At 39.1% G+C, this 25388-nt stretch overlaps 1 protein-coding gene across 1 annotated transcript; it reads left to right on the forward strand.

Moving 5' to 3' along the window:
• Nucleotides 1-216: 216 nt before the first annotated feature.
• Nucleotides 217-24220, forward strand: LOC309391892 (olfactory receptor 8H1-like; the record flags this gene model as incomplete). The annotated part of the gene is made up of 2 exons (XM_081952716.1): nt 217-269; nt 23272-24220. 2 exons carry the CDS (start codon nt 217-219, stop codon nt 24218-24220), a joined length of 1002 nt encoding a protein of 333 aa, XP_081808842.1.
• Nucleotides 24221-25388: the final 1168 nt, after the last annotated feature.

Here is a 25388-nt window from a genome sequence, read left to right on the forward strand (position 1 = left end):
AGTTGTAGAGGAAAGAAACTTAGCCTTTATGTAGCACCAGCTTTGAGACCAGAGAGTGCTACAGTGAGACCTACAATGTCCTTTGATGAAAGGATATCTGGAAGGCAAAAGATAGTTCATACCAGTGGTGGGTTCCGGATCCCATTGCAACCAGTATGGGCGTACACCACATGCACAGCACGCACTTAGTGCATGCATGCGTACTTATCACCCGCGATGCTCCAGCTGCTTGGCCCCGTGCGCAGAAGCCCTGGTTGGCTCATATACAGGTAAGAAGGGCAGGCAGGCGGGTACCTGGTGCTCCCAGCAGGCACCGGTACGCCTGTAGCAGGGCGTAGCGGTCGTATCCCACCACTGATTCATACTAAAAGTCTCTGACCATTCACTTCAAATTATATAGGGCTCAGTTGCATTCAGTGTGTAGCACAGGGACCAGCAACCTTTGGATGTGTAGGAGTTGTGGGTGGCCAAAAGCCTCTATTCAGGTCAAGATGAGGATGATACTGGGTAATAAGTTAAATCAGGGTTTTTGATTTTCTCTTCCATGCATTTTGGGAAGAATGTATTTGGGGTTTTTTTTCCTTATAAATTATATGCAACCTGATTTAGATGTATTTCCCATCTCAAAATGTCAAGAAATCATTCCATTGATAACTCTAGTCTGAGGCAGTTCTGTGAACTAAAGGGAAAAGAAAGGGAAATGAAGTGTACTGAAGACTCTGACTATCGTTCCCTTTGCTCTACTAAATCAAAACAGAAACGCAGCCTTAATTTGCAATAGGCCCATCACAATGAATTGTAAAGCAAGGAATATATTCCAAAACACAGAATGGAATCAACCTTGTCTTTCATCATACACCTCCCCCCCACACACACACACAAACATATACACAAACATGAAAGACTGCATATATCTCACAAAATGATTTTTACAATACTTGATTTTTCTGGAAAAAGTTGGAGTCTGCGATTTTCATGTTGATGTTCTTTTTTTTTTAATCTGAAAACATGGAATGTTGTATGCATGAAGTATGAACTTTGAATTGTTAATGCCAATTGTCATTAGTTAATCCCATTTATCAGAAATGCTGATTTGCCATAAAGCCTTAATAAACACTGGGGAAAGTTGTAATTGCCAATAAAAATTCAGTTAAACTTCAGGGAAACGTAACTATTATTTTTGAAAAGTCTCTTCTGGCATTAGAAAAGAACTAAGGCACTTCCATGTTGATTCCTATGCTACAAAATCAACACATTCATGCTTTAATAGATTCAATATTAATAAATAATGGTTTTGTATTATAACAAACGTGTACTTCTTTGCCACTAATCCTATTTCTACCCTCCTTTTTCTCGATCTTTTAGCCAACTTTCTTAGTTTTTTCAAATTCTGAGCAGACAAAAATGCCTCACCTACAAAGCATCTGAGCTTGAATAGCGGATATTTTCTAACATTTCTAAACACAATTTACAGGCTTTGTAGCACTCATGCTGACATTACATGGCATATTTTAATATTAAAGCAGCATCATTTTATCGTAATGTAAAACCAACAGAGACAATTTGAATTTAATCCAAAATCAATTACAGACTTTTTCATACAGTCAACTAAGATCATATCCGGTGTCTTTTACTACATTTTTATGCATGTATAAATGTGTTCTGGTAACTGTGTGGTACGGATGAACTAAAAAGACCAAACTATTTGGCATAGATTTAATATTCATAGCCTGAGATTAATTCTAGTGAAATTCAGGATGTGTCCAAGACAAGATTGAAAAAGAATAATAAAATAAAAAAAAAACATTTCAAACTTACAAAAGAAAATAGGATGAGAATTTGGAACTAATCCAGAATTCTGTGCAACTGGGATCTATTAATTATATCCTATTAGGACTTGGCTCTCATTTTTGCTGAAGCAAACTGATACATTCCCTTACCTTGTTCAGCACAGGAAGGACACTTAGTTCAACATCTTAAGCCCCTAAACCGAATTGTTATGGAGAATGTGATTATTATTCCAGAAAAGATAATGCATATTTCAAATAAATAAATACACACAATGCAAATTTCAAATATATGATTATGCTAAAGGGTAAATTGCCCATTGCTTGTGTACCTGAAGTGTAACGTGACAGCCGTTTTCAGTTCTCCAGCTAATTTCAATTTCTTAAAGGTACAGAAAAACCTATTTGACAAAGAGATCTTCTAGCTTTAAACAAGAGAACACTAAGATAACATTGTTTAAAAATGATGCAGTGATGAAATCCTGCTTTATATTTTGCATCTTATGTACTATAAAAGGAAAAACCCCTCAAAGGAATAGAACTAGGGAGAATGTGGATACTCATCTAGGTTGTATGCAAGTATTGTATATATAATCCGTACTGAAGATAGCATCTGGGGATCTGGGCCTTTGAGAACATTAAAAAGCAAGCTACTGTTTTAAAACTTGCTAAGCTATCTGGCGAATTGAAGTATTCTTTGGTATCAAGAGAATCTCAAAATCATCAGTTTAGGAATTAGTTTGAGCCATAACAACAATCAAGCTATCAATGCATTAATTTCTGGAAAAGTTTTTTCTTTCTTTCAGTATAATAATTTATTTGTCAGTGCACAACATATGTACAATGAGATTGGTTGAGCTCCCTCCGTGCACACACACCCAACACAACACAACTTACAGTGAAGACAAAAAGTCCCTAACCTAATAAATCATATTAACAAACACGCAGTCCTATTGCACCAGTGTGAACATGCCACACGTTGCTTTGGCCCTGCAACATGTATGTCTACATGTTGGTCCTAAAATCAGAACAAAATTAGTTTTTCAACATGGCAATTGCTCATTGGAAGAGGGAAGAGTTCAGGTCAAGAGAACTGCAATGTTTTCTCTGGAGGAATCTTATTCAGAAGCTAATGAACTACTGGAAATGCTGCAGGCAAAGTAACTAAGGAATTCAGTTCCAAACTGCTGTGGACATGTTGTTTCAGCCTGGCTCCTTCAAAGCTGCAGAGCAGAACTGCTAAAGAAATATTTCTGGCTCTTGAACACATATGGTTTACTTATGAAAAAGTAAGGGCTACTCCTAGACTTAACAGATCAGTGCATTGCTTTGTACTGCTAGCAGTGCTACTGATGTCCTTGTTCAAAAGTGTTATGAAACATGCTCATACTTGCAGATGTTACAGGCATGCAAGTCAAACCCATCTATGTGACACTGAACCATAGGTATTTGTTGTAGCCCACTGGACTCAGATAGTGGGGGATCATTTGAGTCTGCCCTGGATGATGTAGAAGACCCTGTACAGGTTGCAGATTCAGAGCAGGGACCAGAGGGACTGGTTGACCACCAGGAGGCGCCTGAGGCATGGAGCAGTGGGGAAGATCAAAGGCAGTCAATCCCTGATGCTATACTCTAGCAGCTAGAGTAAGACGGGCTGAGAAACAAAAGCAGCAGCTTTGTAGGCAGGCTCACAGACGATAATAAGCACAGGTGGTTGTACATTGGCCCCTCCCAAGAGAGCTTATAGATGAGGTGTTGGGAGGGGACATTTGCAGGAAACAACCATTTGAAATTAGCAGTGAAGAAAGTCGATGTCTTAGAGCCGTGTCTGAATATCTGGTTTGTTTCATGTATTCTGAATTATCTGGGCCTTCGGCCAAAAGGTTTGTTGTCTTGCAATTAAGCAGTGGCAAACAGCCAAGCCTGTGTTTTGGCTTCTTCAGAGGAGTGGAGAGTGGGGTCAGAACAGGTATTTAAAGAAAATCTGATACCCCAAAGATTTATTTCAGGTTTTGATCAAAATAAGATAGCAACTAGGCAATACAGAATTAATTATGGAATTATCAGGTGCTTTTATTTTATAAGGGTAAGCTATAAAATTAATGGTCTATAAAATATTTATAGACAAATTAAGCATATAAAGTTATTCAATAGATAAATCCATGCTATGAAAGGAATACTAGTGATAGCTATAAAACTAAAATCTATAAAGCCAGAATCTATATATAATCTATTTTTTTTTATTTAGAAAATTTATATTGCTGCCTACTCACACATGGCAACTCAAGGCGGCTTACAAGTACCATAAAGTACCATGAAACCCTATAAAACTTGTTAAAAGTAGTATATTTGTTTCTTTTGTTTGTTTGTTTGTTTGTTTTTATTGGCTTTATATGCCGCCCTTCTCCCAAAGGACTCAGGGCAGCGTACAACATTAAAAAACACACATCCCAAAAGTTAAAAAGAAATTAAATACATATCCCCCCCAAAAAAAACAAATTTATAGGACAATACATTTAAAAATGAGTTAAAATTAACAGGCCAGGCCGGCTTGCTGGAAAAGCCAACTTTTTAGGGCGCGTCGGAAGGACCGGAGGTCAGGGATTATGCAAAGCTCCGGGGGCAGCTCATTCCAGAGGGAAGGCGCTCCCACAGAGAAGGCTCTCCCCATGGGGGTCACCAGCCAACACTGTCTGGCCGACGGCACCCTGAGGAGGCCAACTCTGTGGGATCGTACTGAACGGTGGGAGGCTACTGGTTGGCAGTAGGTGGTCTCGCAGGTATATGCTCACAAAGAGTTCCATCAGGGCATAAGCTGATCCTCAACATTTTAACCAAAATTTGATGAAAAATATGCCATATGCAGATAAGCTGCCCTCATTTTTCATAGAATTTTATTTAAAAATTGGAAGGTCAGTTTATCTGCAATTGGACTTACAACATGAGTATATATTCTAGTTTTATGGTTTTGTGGTGTTCCGTAAAGACTTTGATGACTTATTGAGCAGGTATAAATGCTTGATTAGATCAGAATAAGCACTTGAGTACTGAAAATTAAAAAAGGAAGCTTCTAAATTAGAATTGGGATTAAATGGAACATGGGAGAATTTACAGTAGAAAGTGCCCCAGTTTACTTTGGCTTTGTACATATGCTATATCATTACCAAGAGAGGATAAAATTTTTAATGATGCATTTGGGTTTCAGGTTTTATTAAATCCAGGCGTTAAGGGAAGTTTCCAAGCGGCGAGAGAAGGAAATGGACTAGAAAGAATATTCAAGTACTAACCAGCAGCAGAGAGTTGATGAAAACTGTAACCTGGTTTTAAAAGGAAAGGATAGCTGGTTAGTCTTCTCCATTCCTTTTAGGTTATACTCTTACCAATTCAAAGTGATGGGGAAGGTGATTGTTTTAATCTAAATGTCTTGTCCTTTAAGGGAATATCACTTGTGGGTAATAAGGTATTTAATCATGAATGAATGGGTTGATCTGGTGCACATCACAAGACTTGTCCGTAATTAAGAAGCTTGTTTTCCATGAAAATGAAACTACCTTCAGAAATCTGTTTCTGGATTTTTGCCTCTTCCTTTGTTTTGACCATAGTGATGGCCTGCATTTACTATGGCATCTGATTGATGGATCCCCCTTTTTTTCTTTACCCTTCCCACATGCACCAAGAAAACAAGTACTAATGGCATGTGGATTTCTTTGATAGACCTCCTTCATTGACTCCCTTCTTCATTCCTTCTTGCCTGGTACATTGGTGGACCAGAAACAAAGCATTGGTTTTACAGTGATTTTTTGATCTAGAAAGAATGGCAGAGCTTTTGTCAATTTCACCTGTTGTTTTTTAAGCTCATTTTATTCCATCAGTGACCCAGCAGAGTCCTGCTTCTCACTTTCTACCAGTAAAGTTGTAAAAAAGGAGAGAAGATAAGAAAAGTCCAATGTTTCACCAGACTACCAGAGAAAGAAATAAAACACAATGTTCACTTCAGAAGGGGATAAGCAATTCAGCAGCCCAGGAAAAACTGGCCATGGATAACTGGAAGGAAGTATTAAGTTCCTGCCACAGTACTCATCCTAAATAAATAAGTAGGGCATCTAATCAGCCAACATCTAGTACATCTTTGGTACCTGAATGTGCCCTGTGGTGGAATCTTTGGGCATCATGATCAGGAACAGCAATGAAAGTGAAAGCATATCACATCATTGGTCCTGTAAGAAAACCAGTCTACATTTCTGCCGTTGCTTTATGGCTATCCATGTGGGTGACACATCAATGTGGTTTTTAAAAGTATCAGCTGGAACTTGTGCCTAGTGTTAGTGATGATCACTGAAGGCTGGTTGATGGGGCAGAACTAAAATATTGGTTACATTTGATCCATGAGTGCCAGTACTCAGATCCTCATTCATATATCTCCCTGTCCATCCATTATTATAATATCCTCATCTGTCGTCATCCCCCCTGACTCTCCCTTCCTCACACACACATATCTCCACTTGTCATCACTGTGACAGCTGTTAAGTAATTAAGCTCCCCGTTAGGAGAGCGAGTATGCAGAGAAGCATAATGAAAGTGATATGGAATAACATGCACAAACCAGCATACAGAGACACTGAATAGTATAAAAATATAGTAGTTTACTATGTAGAAATATAGAGGTATTCAGAGTCCGGTTAACAGTCCAAGTCATACACGGTTCAGTAATTCAGTTATCAAAATAATCAGTCTAGCACACAAAATATAGCTAACAGTAGCAAACCACAATACCTCACAATACACCGACCAGCGTCTAACAAATAGAGAGCTAACAGTCATTCTGGCTCCCTCTTATGGCTGCTTGAGGTAACAAACCAATTACATCTCTTAATCATAAAGTAACAGTAAAGTAATCATAGCTTATATACATTGCCAAGCCAAGCCTAGGGTTACATCCCTAACATTCTCCCCTCTTGGGTTGTCAATGTATTTACACACAACTTCACATTCTCAATCCATAATCATCACAATAATGATTTATGTTTTTCTTTAACACACAATATAGTACATAATGTAGGTTCAAGATACAATTCATAATGCATCCCTTATCAAACATAGAACCTTTATATCAACATCATCTAACTCATCAGGGTTTACATAATTTCCATCCATAATGGTTTACATAATTCCCATTCACTACAGTTTTACGCTTATATACCCGTTTGTATCCCCTTGCATATTTACTTGAAGGTAATCAGGCTAGTCAAGCACTCCCAAATCCTGCAAAGACTTAAACTCTCTATTCATTGCGACTTGCCCTACTTTTTTATCCTCAGTTGGATACATAGTCAGCTCATGGTATTCAGCAGGTACCTTATCCATCTTACATGCAACAGATGCCTAATACCTATCAGGTGCCGCGTTACACGGGTTGACCTTCTGGGTAACTCAGGGCTTATTGGTGGACTATCCTGAACGTCCTCCTGCTTTATCACTTGCTCCTCCTGAGTAGACTCCTTCCCTTCATTACAAATTTCAGTAAATTTCTGGTATTCCTGATACATTGTTTTGATCTACTCAGGTTTCAATTACTACCTCATCATTAGTTTCTAGCTTGTTCCAACCAACATGCTCCAGAAACTTTGCATTAGCACTGTGATAGATCTTAATTGTCCCACGTTCCCAGAACCTATAAGATCTATGGTTTGAGTCATAACCTACAAATATTAACTGCCTTGCACGGGTTTGTCCCTTTAATCTGATCTGTGCTGGAATATGCACCCATGCAGGAACTCCAAACATGTGCAAGTAGCTCAAATCAGGTTTCCTACCATGCCAACAAGTAAATGGTACCTCTCCAGTAGAAGCATTTACAACGTTGTTCAGTAAATGATTAGCACACATCATGGCTTCACCCCATAATGTTTCAGGCAATCCTGAATCGGCTAACATGGTTCTAGTCATAGCTTGTAACGTTTGCCCCCTTTGTTCTACAAACGAATTATGTTGAGGTCTATAAGGAGAGAACATTTATGCTCAATACCAACTGTTTTTAACATAGTTTGAAACTTATAATTTGTAAACTCCATCCCAGTATCAGTAACTGCAGTAATAACCTTGGCTTTTATCTTCCTTTCCGCAAATCTCAGCCAATTAAAAAATTGTTGAAATGTTTCTGTCTTGTCTTTCATTAAGTAGCAGAAACCATATCTTGAGTAATGATCCATGACACTCAAAACATAACAGGCACCTCCCAAACTGGGTTTTATAGGTCCAATCAGATCAGCAAATACTACTTCTAGAACTTCCTTCATTTTAAACCCATTATATTTGTTTGCTGGAGTAACCCTGCTCTTTTCCTTACTACATACATTACAATTTAAATATTTACTGCAAGGTTTTAATTTCACTCCCTCTGACAACTTTACAGTTTGTTGCAGCGTTTTGAAATTAATATGCCCCATACGCCTATGTAGCAGATGTATGCATTCATCATGTGGCTTCACATTATCATACACTGAATTAGCAGTATGGTCGTCAATTATAATATAGAAAACATTTGTTAATTTTGCAGTAATCCTATTACCTTCCTTTTCTATGATACAGTTATCTCCCCTAAAGGTTACTACGTAGCCAATGTTAACTAGTGCTCTTACTGATAACAAATTAAATTTCAGTTTAGGTATATACAACATGGATAAATGCTCATTGACAAATGAACACCCTGCCATACCTTCACCAGATGCTTTCATCCATTTGCCAAAGATACATGTTGCTTGCTGGCATACCTTTTTATAAAACAATTCTTATTTCTAGTAATGCACTGTGATGCTCCACTATCAACAACTCATGAATCATGGCTTATTGGTGCATTTCTAGAGATAGTCAAAGTAGACATGCCTGAGTTGACATTATCATTTTTCTTAGCCTTTCTAGAATTCTATTGTTTAGCATTTTTACAGAATCTAGCTATATGCCCCTTTGCCCCACAAGAAAAACATTTTCTAACAGTATAGGCAGTTGAAGGTGTCTCTTCATGTTGTGGTGGTTTCACTCTCAGTTGTTCTCTTTCCAACCTTCTTCTGGACTCTTCCAACAGGCGTGCAGTTATGTCAGTCAATGTTAATTCATTTCGGGTTAGGACCTCAAGGGACAATACAAAATCATCATAACTCTCATCCAGTGATGACAGAATGATGTAAATTTGATGTAACTTTGAGAAAATAAATTCTTTTTCATGTAGCTCTTGGAAAACTCCTTTTATAAAGTTTAAATGAGCTAACATATCTCCACCCTTCAGAAGACGTGCCCTAAACAGTTTGCGGGTAAGATGTACATGTGCACCTACAGTGTCATGTACATATATCCTCTTCAAATTCTCCCAACATCTTGCTGCAGAATTCTCTCCACGAATATGAACTAACTGTTGTTCAGTCAACGTTAGACCAATTATACACCATGCTCATTCGTTGCATCTTTGAAACTCTGCTATCTTCTTGGCATCATCCTTGTCATCTGGATTCCAAGAAGTCACGTCCAGTGGATTCTATACAGCATCCCACAACCCTTCAGTACACAGGAGTAAGCTGCACTTCATTGGCCAGGAAACATAGTTTGTTCCATCCAACCGGGTTATCAGTGATAAATTTGCTGATGGTGCGTGTGCCATCTTCTCCATAATAGTAAACACATAAACTAAACAGCTATCTGTATACGGTAATGCGTATCAACACCAACTCTCTTTTCAGCTACGTCTGGTACACTCTGGCCCATAACCAGTGTTAAGTAATTAAGCTCCCCATTAGGAGAGCGAGTATGCAGAGAAGCGTAATGAGAGTGATATGGAATAACATGCACAAACCAGCATACAGAGACACTGAATAGTATAAATATATAGTATTTTACTATGTAGAAATATAGAGGTATTCAGAGTCTGGTTAACAGTCCAAGTCATACACGGTTCAGTCATTCAGTTATCAAAATAGTCAGTTTAGCACACAAAATATAGCTAACAGTAGCAAACCACAATACCTCACAATACATCGACCAGCGTCTAACAAACAGAGAGCTAACAGTCATTCTGGCTCCCTCTTATGGCTGCTTGAGGTAACAAACCAATTACATCTCTTAATCATTTAAAGTAACAGTAAAGTAATCATAGCTTATATACATTGCCAAGCCAAGCCTAGGGTTACATCCTTAACAACAGCCACCACCATATTTTCGTTCAATCACCACCCATATTTTCCTCTACTATATACCCCTCCCCAATTGTTTCCACCAGAGACACTCAGCATCAGGGAAGTAAGACTACAATAAAAGGATCTATCATACCACTAACACTCTGATAGCTTTCCCAAATACACTCATTTACCAGCTGCAATCCTTCCTCAACCACCAAACCTCCAGGTTTGATTAAAGTAGAAGCAATATCAAATTCTAACCAAATAAGTGACTTGCAGCTTCTACTGTACAACAGTTGAAATTGAGACATTAACAAATGTAAGAAAGATAGGAAAAAGTCTAGCACCACAAACCCTATATGTACTTGGTATAGGCCAAGACGTTAGCTGCCCACTACATGCTTCATCAGAGTCCAGGCTGACAACACACAAAATTGTTTAGTGTGGCTTCTCTCTTGTTAGCCTGAGTCCATTTTCCTATACTCCTGTGTCCAAAGTTTCCTTGGTAATTTCTTTACCAGTCTTAGTGGGATTATCACTAGTAACACTAACAGTCTTTGTGTCACTCACATCAGCACTGCTCTGCCAGGTCAATTGCCCAGTCTATTATGCCAGTGATGGGAAAAGTCTCCCTACTATCATTGACACACAACATGTCCAAAGCAGGGCCAGCCAAGCCAGGGTCTCATGCAGAATCCAATATAGAGATCCAGATCCATTTTCCACCACTCATCCCCATTAATTTCTTTGGCCATCATTTAATCTTGATGCTTCTATGTGACAGAGATGAAGGTAAATCTTACTACATTGGGCTCTGCCTTGCATTTCCTCCATAGTCTGGTCTCCAAACTCTCACAGACTCCAGTTCCAGTCAGCTCCAATCTCCAGCCAACTTCCCAGCCAATTTTACCAACTCCATCATCCTTTCAATTGTCTCCAGCTATTCCGACTTTGTGGCCTGCTTTCCTGGTGCATAATGCTCACTATCACTGATGACACCTTTCATTGAACAAAAATCTCTGAATCTCTTTATCTGGATGCACTGTTCGGAGTTACTGCTTCTTCCATCCCATTCACCCCCAGTGAGTAAACAACCTGGACCACAATCTTTGTGATAACTCTCCAGCCCCAGTCTTACATTTCCATATCTACAATTTGTCATTCAGCTTACAGCTAGCATGAGATGACTAAAAGCTCACAAAAATTTTAAAAAATAACAAGATCTGGGAATTTATAGCCAGTCAGCTGAATGTCTGTTCTACATTTGGTGATATGTTAACCAAATAAAAAATACTAGGCTCGTGAAGAAAAAAAAACATATCATGGATTCTACATCAGTATTTTACAAATGTCTTAGTTTTTCCATGTATAGATGCTAGCAAGAACGTAAACAGGACTGTGTTTTACCCACAAACCAGGAAAGAAGTCATGTAGAAAATAATTAAAGTGCATGGGAACTGAACACTTTGCACACAAGAAAAGGCTACAGTGTCTAGTAAAAAGATAGCTGACCTGGTTGTGTATATTCACGCTTGACCTAAATAAAGTTGTCAGGGACCATTTTATTTCCTGTCTCAAAAGGCACATAATAAGACTGAGAAGATATTTAAAACAGCTGAAAGGAAACAGTTCTTCACATAGTGTATAATTAACCGGTTGTATTTGTTATTAGAAAAATTGATGATGACCACTAATTTTAATAGCTTTCAAAAAGTGAGATTAATAAATTGATAGAGGGAAGATTTATCAAGGATTATTGGTCGTGAAAACCTCTGGTAGAATGGAGCATACCTCCAAATGCTATTTGCAAGAAAACAACAGTAGGAGGGTGATAGATTTCCAACTCCGTGTATCAGCACTCTAGATACATCTGGTTGGCCACCATAAGAAATAAAAATTTGGTTGAAGAAGGACCTTGGATTCAAAGAGTTTGGTTCAGAGGTGATTTGTTCCCAGTTGGGCCCGGTTCGGCAAAACCAGTAGTGGCATTTTTGCTTGGGTCACAGAACCAGCAGTGACCCAGGCTTGCCACGGCCCTGAACTGGTTCCCTTGCCACCGCTGATGTCACTGCCATGTTGTTTTGTAGTGACCGCACATGCGCAGTTCACTGTAAATTTATTTATTTATTTATTTATTTATTTATTTATTTATTTATTTATTTATTTAATTAAACTTATTAGTCGCCCCCTCTCCCCACAGGGACTCGGGGCGACGTACACAAGCAACAGTCAACACAGTGTCATACAGAGGAGGTAAAAAATAAATAAATAATTACAATACTGAAAAAGGTTAAAACCTCAATAACATTAATAGTTTAAAAACTAAAATTAACAATTAAAAATGACCTGGGGTGGATAAGTTGTCGAGTTATGCCAGGCCGGTTAGCCGAAACAGGTGGGTCTTCAGTTTACTGCGGAAGGAGCGGAGATCGGTTGTTGTTCTAATGTCTGGGGGGAGGTCGTTCCAAAGGGTAGGGCCCGCCACAGAGAAGGACCTACTCCTGGGCACCGCCCTCTGACAATCTCTAGAGGACGGCACCCGGAGGAGACCCTCTCTGTGTGAGCGAATGGGCCGCAGAGATGTATGGGGCAGGACACGATCCCGCAGGTAACTAGGCCCTATGCCATGGAGCGCTTTGAAGATGGTAACTAACACCTTGAAGCGCACCCAGTAGGCCACAGGAAGCCAGTGCAGCTCGCGCAGGAGCGGTGTTATATGGGAGAACCTCGATCTCCCCATAATTACCCACGCGGCTGCATTCTGGACCAACTCCAGCCTCCGGGTGCACCTCAAGGGGAGCCCCATGTAGAGAGCATTACAGTAGTCCAGGCGAGACGTCACCAGCACGTGAGTGACTGTGTGCAAGGCCTCCCGGTCCAAAAGGGGTCGTAATTGGCGCACCAGGCGAACCTGGTGGAACGTCCCCCTCGCCACGGCTGCCACATGATCTTCCATAGCCAGCCGGGCATCAAGGAGGATGCCCAAATTGCGTGCCCGTTCCACTGGGGCTAATTGTTCATCCCCGATGGCCAGCGATGGAATGTGCTGGTTGTACCGGGGTGCCGGAAGCCACAGCCACTCTGTCTTGGAGGGGTTGAGCCTGAGCCTGTTGTCACCCATCCAGACCCGCACGGCTTCCAGACAATTGTTCTGTGCGTGCGTGAAGAACAATTTACATTGAACTGCGCATGCACATGTAGCGCAAAACGCATGCAAAGCGAAGTGATAGTAAAAGTGGCAGCAACCAACCCCTTGTTTGGTTGTTCTTAATTTCTTACGTACATAAGGACTCAAGTGTGTTGTTGCAGGTGTAGGGAGGACTTGGGCAATACAAATGAAGAGCAGAATCATTAAACCAAAGTGGTCATAATGCACAAGGTAGGCATCTTTCTCTTTTCCCAGAACATCATTTTCAGCTGAGCATTAACTCCAGAGAAGTAGCAGCTGCCTTTTTCTCATTTAAACTAATGTCTTTGAAGCTAAGTTGATTTTTAATGATACACCAAGGAGCCAATTTGCTAGAACTTTCAAACTTCTTGCATAAGTTTCATAATGGCAAGTTGGCAAGCACAAACTTTTTAATCGTGCCCAGAAGGACTTATTAAGATCGCTGGGAGCTGACACTGTCACTGAAGAGACAGGTCAACTACATTCAGCTGATCATCTCAAATCCAGAGGTATAAACACCCAGAAGAGCAAATCCCTGGGAAGGTGATTTCAGTTTTTCTCCCCGAATTGGGACCAATAGGTGAAGCCGTGTAAAGTCTCTATGGGATCATTCCTAGCAGCTAAGGAGGGAGTTCAAGAACATCTGAGCATCTAGAGAAAAATCCCTAGGAGAAATTTATAACAAGAATCTTAATTATACAACCTTTTACTATAAAAAATTACACCTCTAAGTATTGCTCTATCAAATAAAGTTGAAGGAATAAAAATTGATTGTAGCCAAACATTTCCATCATCCTAGTCTGTGCTTCTAATTTTTTCTATCCCCCCCCAGCCCACCCCAGATCCAAAGAGTGATGTTAAAAAATAGATCACTTTAATTGGGAGCGTCATCTACAAAGCATCTGTATGCAGATTAAAATATGGTGCTTAAGTGGCAGATGTTCCGAGAAAAAAGACATTAATTTACCATCCTTAAAATTGAAACATCAATTATATCCTCATAAAGTTGGGAACAGAGCCTCCCAGTATGATAATAAATGCTGTAAATAAAAAATCTCCACCCTGCAGAGAAAATACCAAGCACTTTCTGACCACAGTTAGCTTGAGTTGTAGGTAGTTTTGCTGGCTAGCTTTGCATCTTGCATTGTGTCATGACGATCATCAACCTTTCCAATTGGCTGAATTTGAACAAATTGCTAATATAAAAGCAATCAAACTACATTGTAATTTAATGTAAACCCATAAGCCCAAATAGCTGCATTTGTATAATATGGTAGGGCAAATTCAAGTCATTGGAACCCAGAGGCCTGGTGTCTATGAGATCTGACAAAAGACCAACAGGCAATATTTCATCACTAACCTATGTTAAGACCTTGCTTGTTGGTCTCTCACCTGAAGTCTAGCATGACAATGATTCAATAAAACCTGGCTAGAAAAGTTAATATGAGATCAACTCTTCTCCCTGTCCATGGACACAAACACGGAGGGCTATAGTAGACAGACAATAAGGTTGCTTGTTGCAGGGGTGGGCTTCAAAAATTTCCACAACAGGTTCTCTGCCCAGTTGCTGGGTGGATGTGGCCTAGTCCATGGCGGGGGGCATTTTTGCCTTCCTCAGGCTCCGGAGGCTTTACTCGAGCCTCTGGGAGGCAAAAACCTCCTCCCCCAGGCTCCGGAGGTCCTCCAGAGGCTGGAAATGGGCCTTCCGGAACTTCCGGGAGGCCTGTTTGTCCCCTTCCCCAAGCCTCTGTGCAGGCCCTGCACTTACCTCACATCCATAATGGGCCATGTGGAGACTCCTGGGAGGGAAGGGGTATGGTGAGAGGGGCAGGGCGGGGCAGGCAGGGCCAGCCAGGGGTGGGAATTGGATGTTCTCCGAACTGGCCATAACGTTAGCTACGGGTTCTCCTGAACCTGGACGAACCCACAGCCCACCCCTGGCTTATTGTCTCTTCTCCCACTATATTTCATATCTATCTTCTGGCGTCCAGGCAATACTTTCATTTTTTGATCCAGAAAACCTCAGTTTTTTAATCAATGAAGGCATAAAGCTAGTAGACTATGAAATGTAAGAGCTTCAATCCCAAATCCTCTTATTCATCTCTAAGGCCTGTTAACAATGAATTGCACCTAAGATTATTCTCAGTAGACACAGGTTTGTACAGGTTTGTACAGTTCAGCCCCTTAAACAACGAGGGCCAATACTCAAGCAGCTAAAGTTAATGGCCCAATACCAAACCAGTTCATCACCAAACCAAGAAACAGATGAAAAATATTTCTCCCACCCAAAAGCCAGCAGCTTCCAGACATTTGTACCAGGCAGAAGAAAAAAAGTTTATGAAGATTGTGAATCTTATATTTCCCTGTAAAGAAGACTTGCATTTGATATACAACAGTCTGTAATTTGGGGGCACTCACCCTCTCTCTCAGCCCAATCCATCTTACAGGGTAGTTGTAGTGGAGAAATTAGAAGGTGGAAGGAGTACTTTATTTATTTATTTATTTATTTATTTATTTATTGTTTGTTTGTTTGTTTGTTTGTTTGTTTATTCATTTATTCATTTATTCATTTATTTATTTATTATTTCCCACCTTTACTATGAGTTGGACTGAGACAAAAGTGACCGGTCCAAGGTCCCCAGGCTGGGACTAAGGCAGAGGTGGGTTCCTACCGGTTCGGACCGGTTCAGCCGAGTAGGTAGTAACTTGGCCTGCCACGCTCCCAAACTGGTTCTCTCGGCGGCACCATAGGCGCAGCCATCTTGTTTTTTGCTTCTGCGCATGCACAGAAGCATTTTTAGTACTGCACATGCGTGCACGCGCACACGCAAAGCGCATCCCTGAGCGAACCAGCAGTAGCAGCAGCCATAACCCACCCCTGGACTAAGGCTAGACAAGAATTCACGGTCTCCTGCCTTCTGGGTCAGCACTCTAACTATTACACCAAACTAAGTTTCAATAGGGCTCTCAATATCTCAAAAAAATATGTTCACTGCTTTGAGCTACATATAGAAATAATAAAAAGGGGAAATTAAAAAAACCTACATATTGCAGTTTTTGCAACTTTGGAAATCTATCCTTGCAATTTCTTACCTAACCCAGTAAAGAGAAGTTTAACAGATTATCGCGAGTGGTAAATGGTAAAGTGAATAAGGATTGGGCAAGTCTTCCACAGATTTCCAGGTGCATGTTTAAATTAATAAAGTGTCTTGGGGGGGAAAAGGCATTGTGTTATTTCACTAGCAACAATTCTGACTTTTTGTAAAGAGCTGAAATAATTATGAGAATGGGCCATCCCGTAAAAAAAAAAATCCTGCCCTGGAAAACTTGCAATTCACCTACAGAAATAAGAGCAATAAGAGAGAACAATAATTAAATGTGGGGAGAAAGAGTGAAAAATCATTTGCATGGGGAAATACAATTATGTTATTTAGGCTTAGTTTCTGAGAGGGGTGAAGACTAGCGACTTAAATCAAAGACTTCACAAGTGAAAGCCTTTTTTTTAAAGTGAGGTGTACTTCTAAGGAATAGTTATTACAAGCTCATAAATCCTATCTCCCTTTCTCTTAAATCACCAGAAACATTGCACTAATATAATAGATGGATATTGAGTGACATCTAGTGGTTGTTCAAAGACAATATTTGGTCTTTTTAATCAAAAGAAAGTGGTAATCTTTGAACCCTGTTTAGATTTTAAAGCTTGATGTATTAGGGAAGGAAATTGGGTTCATAACTCTCCATACTTTTTGGTTTGGATACCTTTCTTAATCAAAGATTTATACTATCTGTACTTTCTCTTACAATTGCCATACTGAGCACTGAAAATATATTGAATTGTTATCTAATTCTACATATTTTTGCAAATCAGTATTAACAAAACTCATAAACTTTTCAGCTATATTGAGAGATGAGTCAAGTTTCCATTTGTCTTTAGATTTTTCATAAAATATCCCAATTACCAAATGGATTAATAGCAACAGAGCCACCTTCAATGTTTATGAGTTATTGGCCATTGCTTTTATTTGTTGTGTGTTTTTCCATTAAGAGTTAAAAGCAAAATACTGTATATAGCAGTCCATCTTTCAGTTTATCCCAACAACCATTCTGTATAGTCAGTCTGAGAAATACTGAATACATTTACATGATTGTAGGTGGCCTTGACTTTGGGCCTCCCCAGTTCTAACCTGAACATTTGCTCACATTGGTGACAAGTTGGAAAGGTTGTCAGTTGGACTCTTTTAAAAAAGAGAGAGAGAAGTTTGAGTTTGGACTAGCTGTGTACGTTCTGAAAATGAATCTCCATCTGCAAAAGCCTGGAAATTGAAACTAAGTTGATGGTGCCCACTCATATTCTGCACGGCCATTTCCAAGACATTAGACTACCCATTGTCTTTGCACATTTTCCTTTCCAACCTGTTATAAAGATTGTGCAACAGACACTTCACCTTTTCTGATTTAGTGTGGGAGATTTGAACTCAGTCCCAACCCTTGTAAAATATACTCCTGAACATAAACAGAATGTTGAAAGAACACTGAATAATCATATAGAAGAATGTCTCATTAAAATTGCTTATAACTTGGTTGCAAATATCAACTTTTCCCAGTTATTAATGGATTCTGGCAGGTGCTTGACCAACCTCTTGAGAAGAGAGAAATGTAGGCAGAGAGAGAGTTCACTTTTCTCTTGTATTTATGTATGTCATGGGTTTATGTAAATGTTATATGTTTTTTACTCCATTGTACGCCGCCCCGAGTCCTATTCGGAAAGGGAGCGGCTAATAAATTTAAATTGATTGATGATTGATTAAGTACAGGGGCAATGTAACACTGTGATGAAGACTAGGTAAGAAACAGACCAGGGACAAGGCATGAATACTTTTCCCTTCCCTTTGATATTTTGCCATTTGACTCCATGATCAAATAGGTCCCAAGTGCTAAGAGATGTTGCCTATTTGCCCTTTAGAGGGAATCATCAATCTGAAGCACTTCCATGGGAAGTGAAGATTTTCCAGTAGTTCTCCTCACCAAAATGGCTCTAAGAAGCTTCTATATTAGGGTTGGCCTTGACCTAAACATCCATATGGTTTGCAGGTCCTTGACCAGTTCTGTATGCAGATCAAACCTTGATGATCTTACCTAGTTTAGGTAATGAAACATCTGCAAGGAAACAACCAAGCTCAGAGAGCACTAAGGACCGCTGAGACCAAACTTTCCTATTAGTCCAAGCACTATCCACACCAGTTTCTCAACCTCAGCAATGTTAAGATGGGTGGATAGGCCCAAAGTACCCCAGCCAACATACTGGGAGCTGCTTGAATTCTGAGAATTGATGTGTTGTGGCCCATCAGCAGCCAGCAGACCTGGCAGCAGATTCAGACAGTGAGGAGGTTAGGGAGGAACATGGACCAGTCCTGGAGTCTGGGGAAGGCTCTGATGAGGGCTCTGTGTCAGAAGCAGAGAGTGGGCCAGTGCTGTGTGCCACTTATCAGCTGCCTTCGGATTCAGACATCAGTGAGTCAGATGAACAGCTGGAGTCTGTTTCCAGTGTGCGCATGCGCAGAGTTGCCAGACGAAGGGAACATCTAAAAAACAGGGATCGACTTGGAAGTAAGGCCAGAGGTGGACAATGAATGGCCCCTCCTAGAGGAAATAAAAGAGGAGCAAAAGGGGAGTGAAGTTTGCAGGGGACAATTAGTTTGCTTAATTGGTTTGTGATTCCCCAAGACTCCTTGCCAAGTTCTGCAGTTATCGGCCTGTCAGCTCTCCAAGCCAGATAAGGACTGTGACTATAAATCCTCCCTTGAAAGACTTTGCTGGATGTGAATGAGCAGAATTCACGGTAAATTAATAAACATCTTAAGGTTGATGAAGTTGAGAAACACTATACTGCTCTACTGAAAATGACATACTGTATACCCAGATTATTATTTATATCTTATATATGTGCATGCATTAAGCTGGCAAAAGAGAAAGAGACCAATCAAAACTGGGTATTTTTTTAGAGAATATTTAAGCATGAAAAACGAGTTATATGTTAGAAGTATGATCCTATATCTTATTATTTGCAGCATATAGTTTTAACACTTTTTAATTTATTAACTACTGCTTACAATGCAGTCCACATTTGGCAACTACCGTAAACCCAGTGGCACTTATTTCCAGGTAAATGTGTATTTTTGTGTATCAGAAATATATCTATGGGTATACTTAAAAGAATCTATAATATTGAAGCCAAAACACTTATCTTTGTAATGTCAATGCAAAAACACTTTTTGAAGGATGCTAGTGGAAAACATTTGGAAATGCTTTGGGATCCAGTGTAATGCTGTGGCCTCACTTTGTCCAGTTTACCACGGGCTGCATAAATGTTTTGCAGGTTTTTTGGTTAGTAAAACTCCTATGGCATTCAAGCATTAATCCCATAATGATCAGGGAATAAACTATGTCTTGTGCTCCTCATTGTCATACCTGACCAGGGAGGATATATATATATTTGGCCCTTCAGGGACTTTCCTTGTATTCAATAGCACAGGAGCAAAAACCAAGCTCTGGTTAAATATTGTGCCAGCGAATCGTATTTATTCATTTCTAATGTAGAGTTTTGCACAATGCAAGTCGCTATTTCTCCCTAGGAAAGAAAGAAAGAGTGTCTGTGAAATTACTCTAAGTAAAGACTTCTGAAAAGGAGGCAAATAATACAGAGCATTTGTGGTTAGTTTTAATATTTTCCTCTGTTTTTTTCTCTTCCTTTTTCTCAGTGGTAAGCTTGGGGAGGATATGACCTGCTGTTTCTTCATTGTACTGTATAGTTAGTGAAAATTAAACATTTTTACAAACATAGAAGCTCCTTTTTTAAAATCAAAATCTTCTTTCACTCCCAAACCTCACTGCTGACTCCTTTTTCACTATATAGTGGAATGCATACTATATTGTGATAGGTAATTAAGCTGTTTTAAAAGTGACCAAGTACAAATAGAGGCTGTTTTAAAACTAGATGGCGATGCCTAATGTTACTTGTTTGGATGAAAGAGCCAAAACAGGACAGACACCATTTTCACTCTGTAAATTTTCTTAACTAGATAAGTAACTTCTGAATTCAAGCAAGTACAAAGGGCCTATGTGAGCAGTGTGTATGTGGGTGGGTGGGTGGTCTAAGCATTCAGAATCAACAAGCACGATTTAGTAGAGTTGTGGAACAACATTGAGAATAAATACCATAAACAAGACTACATCATTATATTAGATTCTCCTGACTAACTGTATTGGGGCAGTTGTGTCATCTGCTAATTCATTGAAAATGCTACAGTCTTAACCAACATCTGAAACCAGAATAGGTCCCCAGACCCTGTTTTTCCATAGGAGAAACCCCTATTATTATTTTTGTGTAAATACATCTCTTTCTCAAAAAGCAAGGTGAGTCTCATATTTTCATTGCAAAAGCATATTATTTGAGCTGGTGTAGCGTGGTAGCAAAGAGACTGAGTTAGAAAGAACCAAATTCAATTCAATATCACCAGTGCCAGGAACTTATTAAATTGTCTTAAGCAATCTCTCTTTCTCTCTCACTCTAGTTCAATCCCCTTTCCCATATATATCACATTAATTTGCCTTTATAGCTATTCAGATGGATTATAGCTACTTAGTACTGGGAAAGTGCTTTGAATTTTGGAAAGTGTGAAAGAAATGTTGTCTTATGGAAACTCAATGCTACAAAAATATCACATCTATGTACCCAGTGTTCATGAGAAATATCTTGCACATTAAAATGAGCTAATGGATAGAAGTCATATTATTTATCTAGATGTTTATTACATCACAAATGATCATACTTTGGGGTTACTATGGTTTATGTATGTTCAGCATTTCTGTTGAAAAGCATGTTCAGTGATATATTTTCTAATTTTCAAACTGAAAAGTTAAGGTACATGGACCTCAGCTATCAGTAAATATCATATTACTTTGTATTGAGTCAATTTGACAGAGTGAGACATACACACATACAGTCCTTTTTCAAATAACTTTATTAAGTTTTATGTTTATACAAATAATACATAATGCAGACTGAAGAAAGTAAAGAAATATAAAGAAAAAATAGTTTAATACAAATAAAAAAGACAACAAAAATAATATAAAAGGAGGAATAGAGGAAAGTTGAAAAGATAAGAATACAGCAAAAAAAAATAGTTTCCTCCTTTGTATCAACAAAAATAAGTTTACAACCTATCGTTTTCTCTTAAAATGCATCAATTTCTTCATCCTGTATCACATTTCTTATCAATAGACAAATCCTTAGTGCCACATCATTCAGTCCTAGTCAGCAAAAGTTCATTAAGGGTTACTAGAAAAACATCATATATTTTAATTTTGAACAAATAAAGCAACTTTATATACCTTCCTTTTACTTTTAATATTTAATCCCTTCAAATAATATTCTAAAACTTGATTAGTTTTCTTTTTTTTTTCTTTGTCCCTTCTCACTATCTTAGAAAATTTTAACAGGTCTCTTGTAAATTCAATACAACAAAAATATCCAAGTCACTCTCCTGCTTGGTTGATTGTATGTCCCTTTAATTATCAAAACATCAGGCAGTTTCATTTGTATATCCACTATTTCATCTTTTTCCAGATCATTCTTGTGATTTATCATTATTAAATCCACATTCAAATCTATTTCAGTCGTATCCACTACAACTTGTTCCTCATCCATACCATCATCCACAGCGATGTTAAGGTATTTTGCTCCATTCTTGTTAACAAATCAAATAGGTGTTTTCTCCTTCAATTGTGATGTTTATTCCTTTTAGCTCCCATTGGTGAAAAACTTTCAAAGTCCCATCCTAACATGTTGCTGGGGATTGTTAGGAGATTTTTTGGAATTTAAAAAATGTCACTTTCCTGTGGGAAAGATTAATTCTATTAATTTGAAAATCCTGTTTCAAGTCAATCTAGACTCTTAGTCCATTTATAACTACAAAAACAACATTAATAATAATCCTTTGATGTTTATTCCCGAAAATTGCAAAGTCCTTAAAATTGCAGTTTAAATGAAGGATTGAAGAACTAATCCAGTGAATGCCATCAAACTTTCTAAGTTTGCTATTCTAAACATTATTAATATTTAAAGAGCAGTAAAAATTAATTCAAAATTGATTATGGGGCTCAGCCAAATTTTATGTTCATATATAGTAAGATATGTTATGGTTGTAGACGTAGATAAAATCCCTCAAATCCCCCAGCCACTCCACTCATCAGCTGACCACAGAAACATCAGTTTTGCAGTCTATTCCCAATGATCAGCTGCTTGGAGTACATGTGGACAATTCCACAATCTCTCCTTCCTCCAGAGAGATTTTACCAGCCAGGATCTATCCTGTAGCCTATGGCTGGCAATCTCAGATGTAATTCTTTCCCCATTCCTTCAGGGATGTCTAGGTTAGCATATCATCGCCAGAAATCCATAAACACACAATCCTCATGAGCTGCTGATTGTGAATGTCCTGAAAGATCAGAAAATGATATATGAGTTATTTTAATTTTCCTCCAGTACAGGAAAGTGTGTTGCACTAAACAACATCTGGCAGTGGCCAGTCAGCTCAGTGCTGTCCACATTAGAAGTGTGGCAATTTGGAGTTCCTATTGTCTGAGGCCAGTGAGAGTTGATTTCAAACTCCTGGATTTTGCATATTCTTGCTCCATATTAACAGACAAGACCTCAAATAGAATTTCTTCCTGGACTGGCATAAACTACCATGGGTTCATCTGGATGCCTCTTACATGCAAATTGCTCTAGTATTGGATAGTAAACTTTTCCCATTATGATTCTGTAATCTTAAAAAGCACCATATTTATGTAAGCTGCAAGTAAGGAGTACCTATTTCTTTGGAAAACATGTGTCTTTTATTACATCTCAGGGGAATGTATTTATTACATTTCTAGACCACCCATCTCACCTAAGTGACCCGGGGGGGGGGGGGTGGAGTTTATAACAGGGAAACCTTGGAATTAGAAAACGTAGGCAGATTGGACTGAGAGCAGCATCAAGGCAGAGGCAAGAGATGTAATCCAGATAAAGAGAACTTCATTTTTAAGCATGCCTCACTTGTAATCTAGTGTGAAAACTGAAGATATTTCATTTTAAATCAATTAACAGATTGCAGACTCTGGAAAGAGATGAAGATGGGAACTGCACTCTGGTGGAAGAATTCATTCTCTTGGGTTTCTCAGAATCTCCAGATCAGGACCCTCCATTGTTTGCTATCTTCCTCACAATCTACATTGTCACGCTGATAGGGAATCTGGGAATGATTATATTAATCAGGATCAGTGCTCCGCTTCATACCCCTATGTACTTTTTCCTATGCAATTTGTCTGTGGCTGACATCTGTTATTCATCAGTTATCACCCCTCGTATGCTAACGAGTTTTCTAACCGGTTATAAATCAATTTCCTTTGATGCATGCTTTGCTCAGCTCTACTTTTTTGTTGCCTTGGTGTGCACTGAATGTTTCCTGCTGGCCACAATGGCCTATGATCGTTATGTAGCCATCTGTAATCCCTTGCTCTATTCTACAGTTATGTCCCAAAACATCTGTGTCACATTGGTTGCTGGTTCGGGTTTCCTTGGCTTGACAAATGCCATGCTAACAGTGTGCTTTTTAAGCAGCTTACATTTCTGTGATTCCAACATCATCAGGCATTTCTTCTGTGACACTCCTCCCCTAATAGCACTCGCCTCGGATCATTATGTCACTGAAATGATCATATCACTTCTGGCTGGGTATACCACCCTTGCATCCTTGGTCATCATTCTCCTAACTTATATCTTCATTCTCTCCACCATCCTAAAGATCCGTTCTGCTCAAGGCAGGCGTAAGGCCTTTTCTACTTGCACATCTCACCTGACAGCTGTCTCAGTCTTCTATGGGACTCTGATATTTACCTACCTTCGCCCAAATGCCAGCTACTCGTTGGGCCAAGATCAGGTGGCCTCTGTCTTCTACACCGTGGTGGTGCCTATGCTGAACCCTATGATCTACTCTCTCCGGAACAAGGAGGTGAAAGAGGCTTTCAAGAAATCAGCTGGAATGAAATGGAGTTGAGGATGAATGTAGAACTACTTCAGTGATATTAGCAAATAACAAAAATTGAAATAATTACAACACAGAAATGAAATGGCAAGAGAATTTAGAATATTATATTATTTTCCTTGTGTTGTTATCTGGTGAACATTGTCCCCAATTCTCATGATACGGGTATTTCATTTGTTTAAAAGATAACCATTCACCTGGCATTGCAAAACCATTGAAGGATCTTTAATGTTGTAAAACATTTCCTGTTAACTATAATGGAAGGGCTAAGTAAGCCATAAACCGTGGAAACCTCAGTTCCCAAAGTGCTGCAAAGTTTGGCAGCAGAAGGATTATTTTTCACAGTAGAATTTTCAGGAGGATAGTATTCGTCTGTGTGTATTTTTTAATTTGAAAGTTATATGATAGTATACCTATGTATGTACATTCTTATGTCTTATTTAACTGTCTCCAAATTAAAAATGGACCAGAAGTTCTTACTCTAATCACTGCTGTGATGGCACAATGTTATCAGAGGGCCTTTGTGACCACCAAGTTAAAAATAACACATCCTGCAGTTCCCAATCAAATCAAAATTGTACACTCATGTTTGATTCATACATGGTAGACTGTCCCATGAGAGTATGGCACAGGAATCTCTAAACTAAGTAATCCTACTAAATAATCAAGTGTGTTTTTATTTCTTTAAGTTCTAAATTATCCTACAGATCTCAAAACAATTTTCTTGCATGTTTTAAAAATGTCCATTATTTGATTTAAGCCCCCCAAAAGAAAAAGACATATCATGCTGTTGTGGCCCAGCAGCGGCTGGCTGAGCTGTTGGTGGACTCTGACAGCTCAGACCATTATGGGACTGCTCTGGAGGATGAGGAAGACTCTGGAGGGTGTTTGGAGTCAGAGCAGGAACTAGAGAAGCCTGTTGGCCACCAGGTGGCATCTGAGTCAGGGAGCAGTGAAGAAGAACAGAGGGAGGTTGTCACTGATGTGTGTACATGTAGAGCTGAAAGGAGAAAGAAACAGCTGTGGAGAAGACGTCATAGAAGGAAGTAAGGACAGCTGGCTAAGGTTGTGGCCCCTCCCAAAGAGTTTATAGGTGGAGCGACAGAAGGGGAATCTTTGCAGGAAACAACAGTCCATTATACGAGCCATTGAGAAAACATGTTGTAAGTTTTATCTTGGG

The sequence above is a fragment of the Natrix helvetica genome (assembly GCF_964273705.1).
Source record: "Natrix helvetica genome assembly, chromosome: 1".
In the NCBI taxonomy this organism is placed as follows: domain Eukaryota; kingdom Metazoa; phylum Chordata; class Lepidosauria; order Squamata; family Natricidae; genus Natrix; species Natrix helvetica.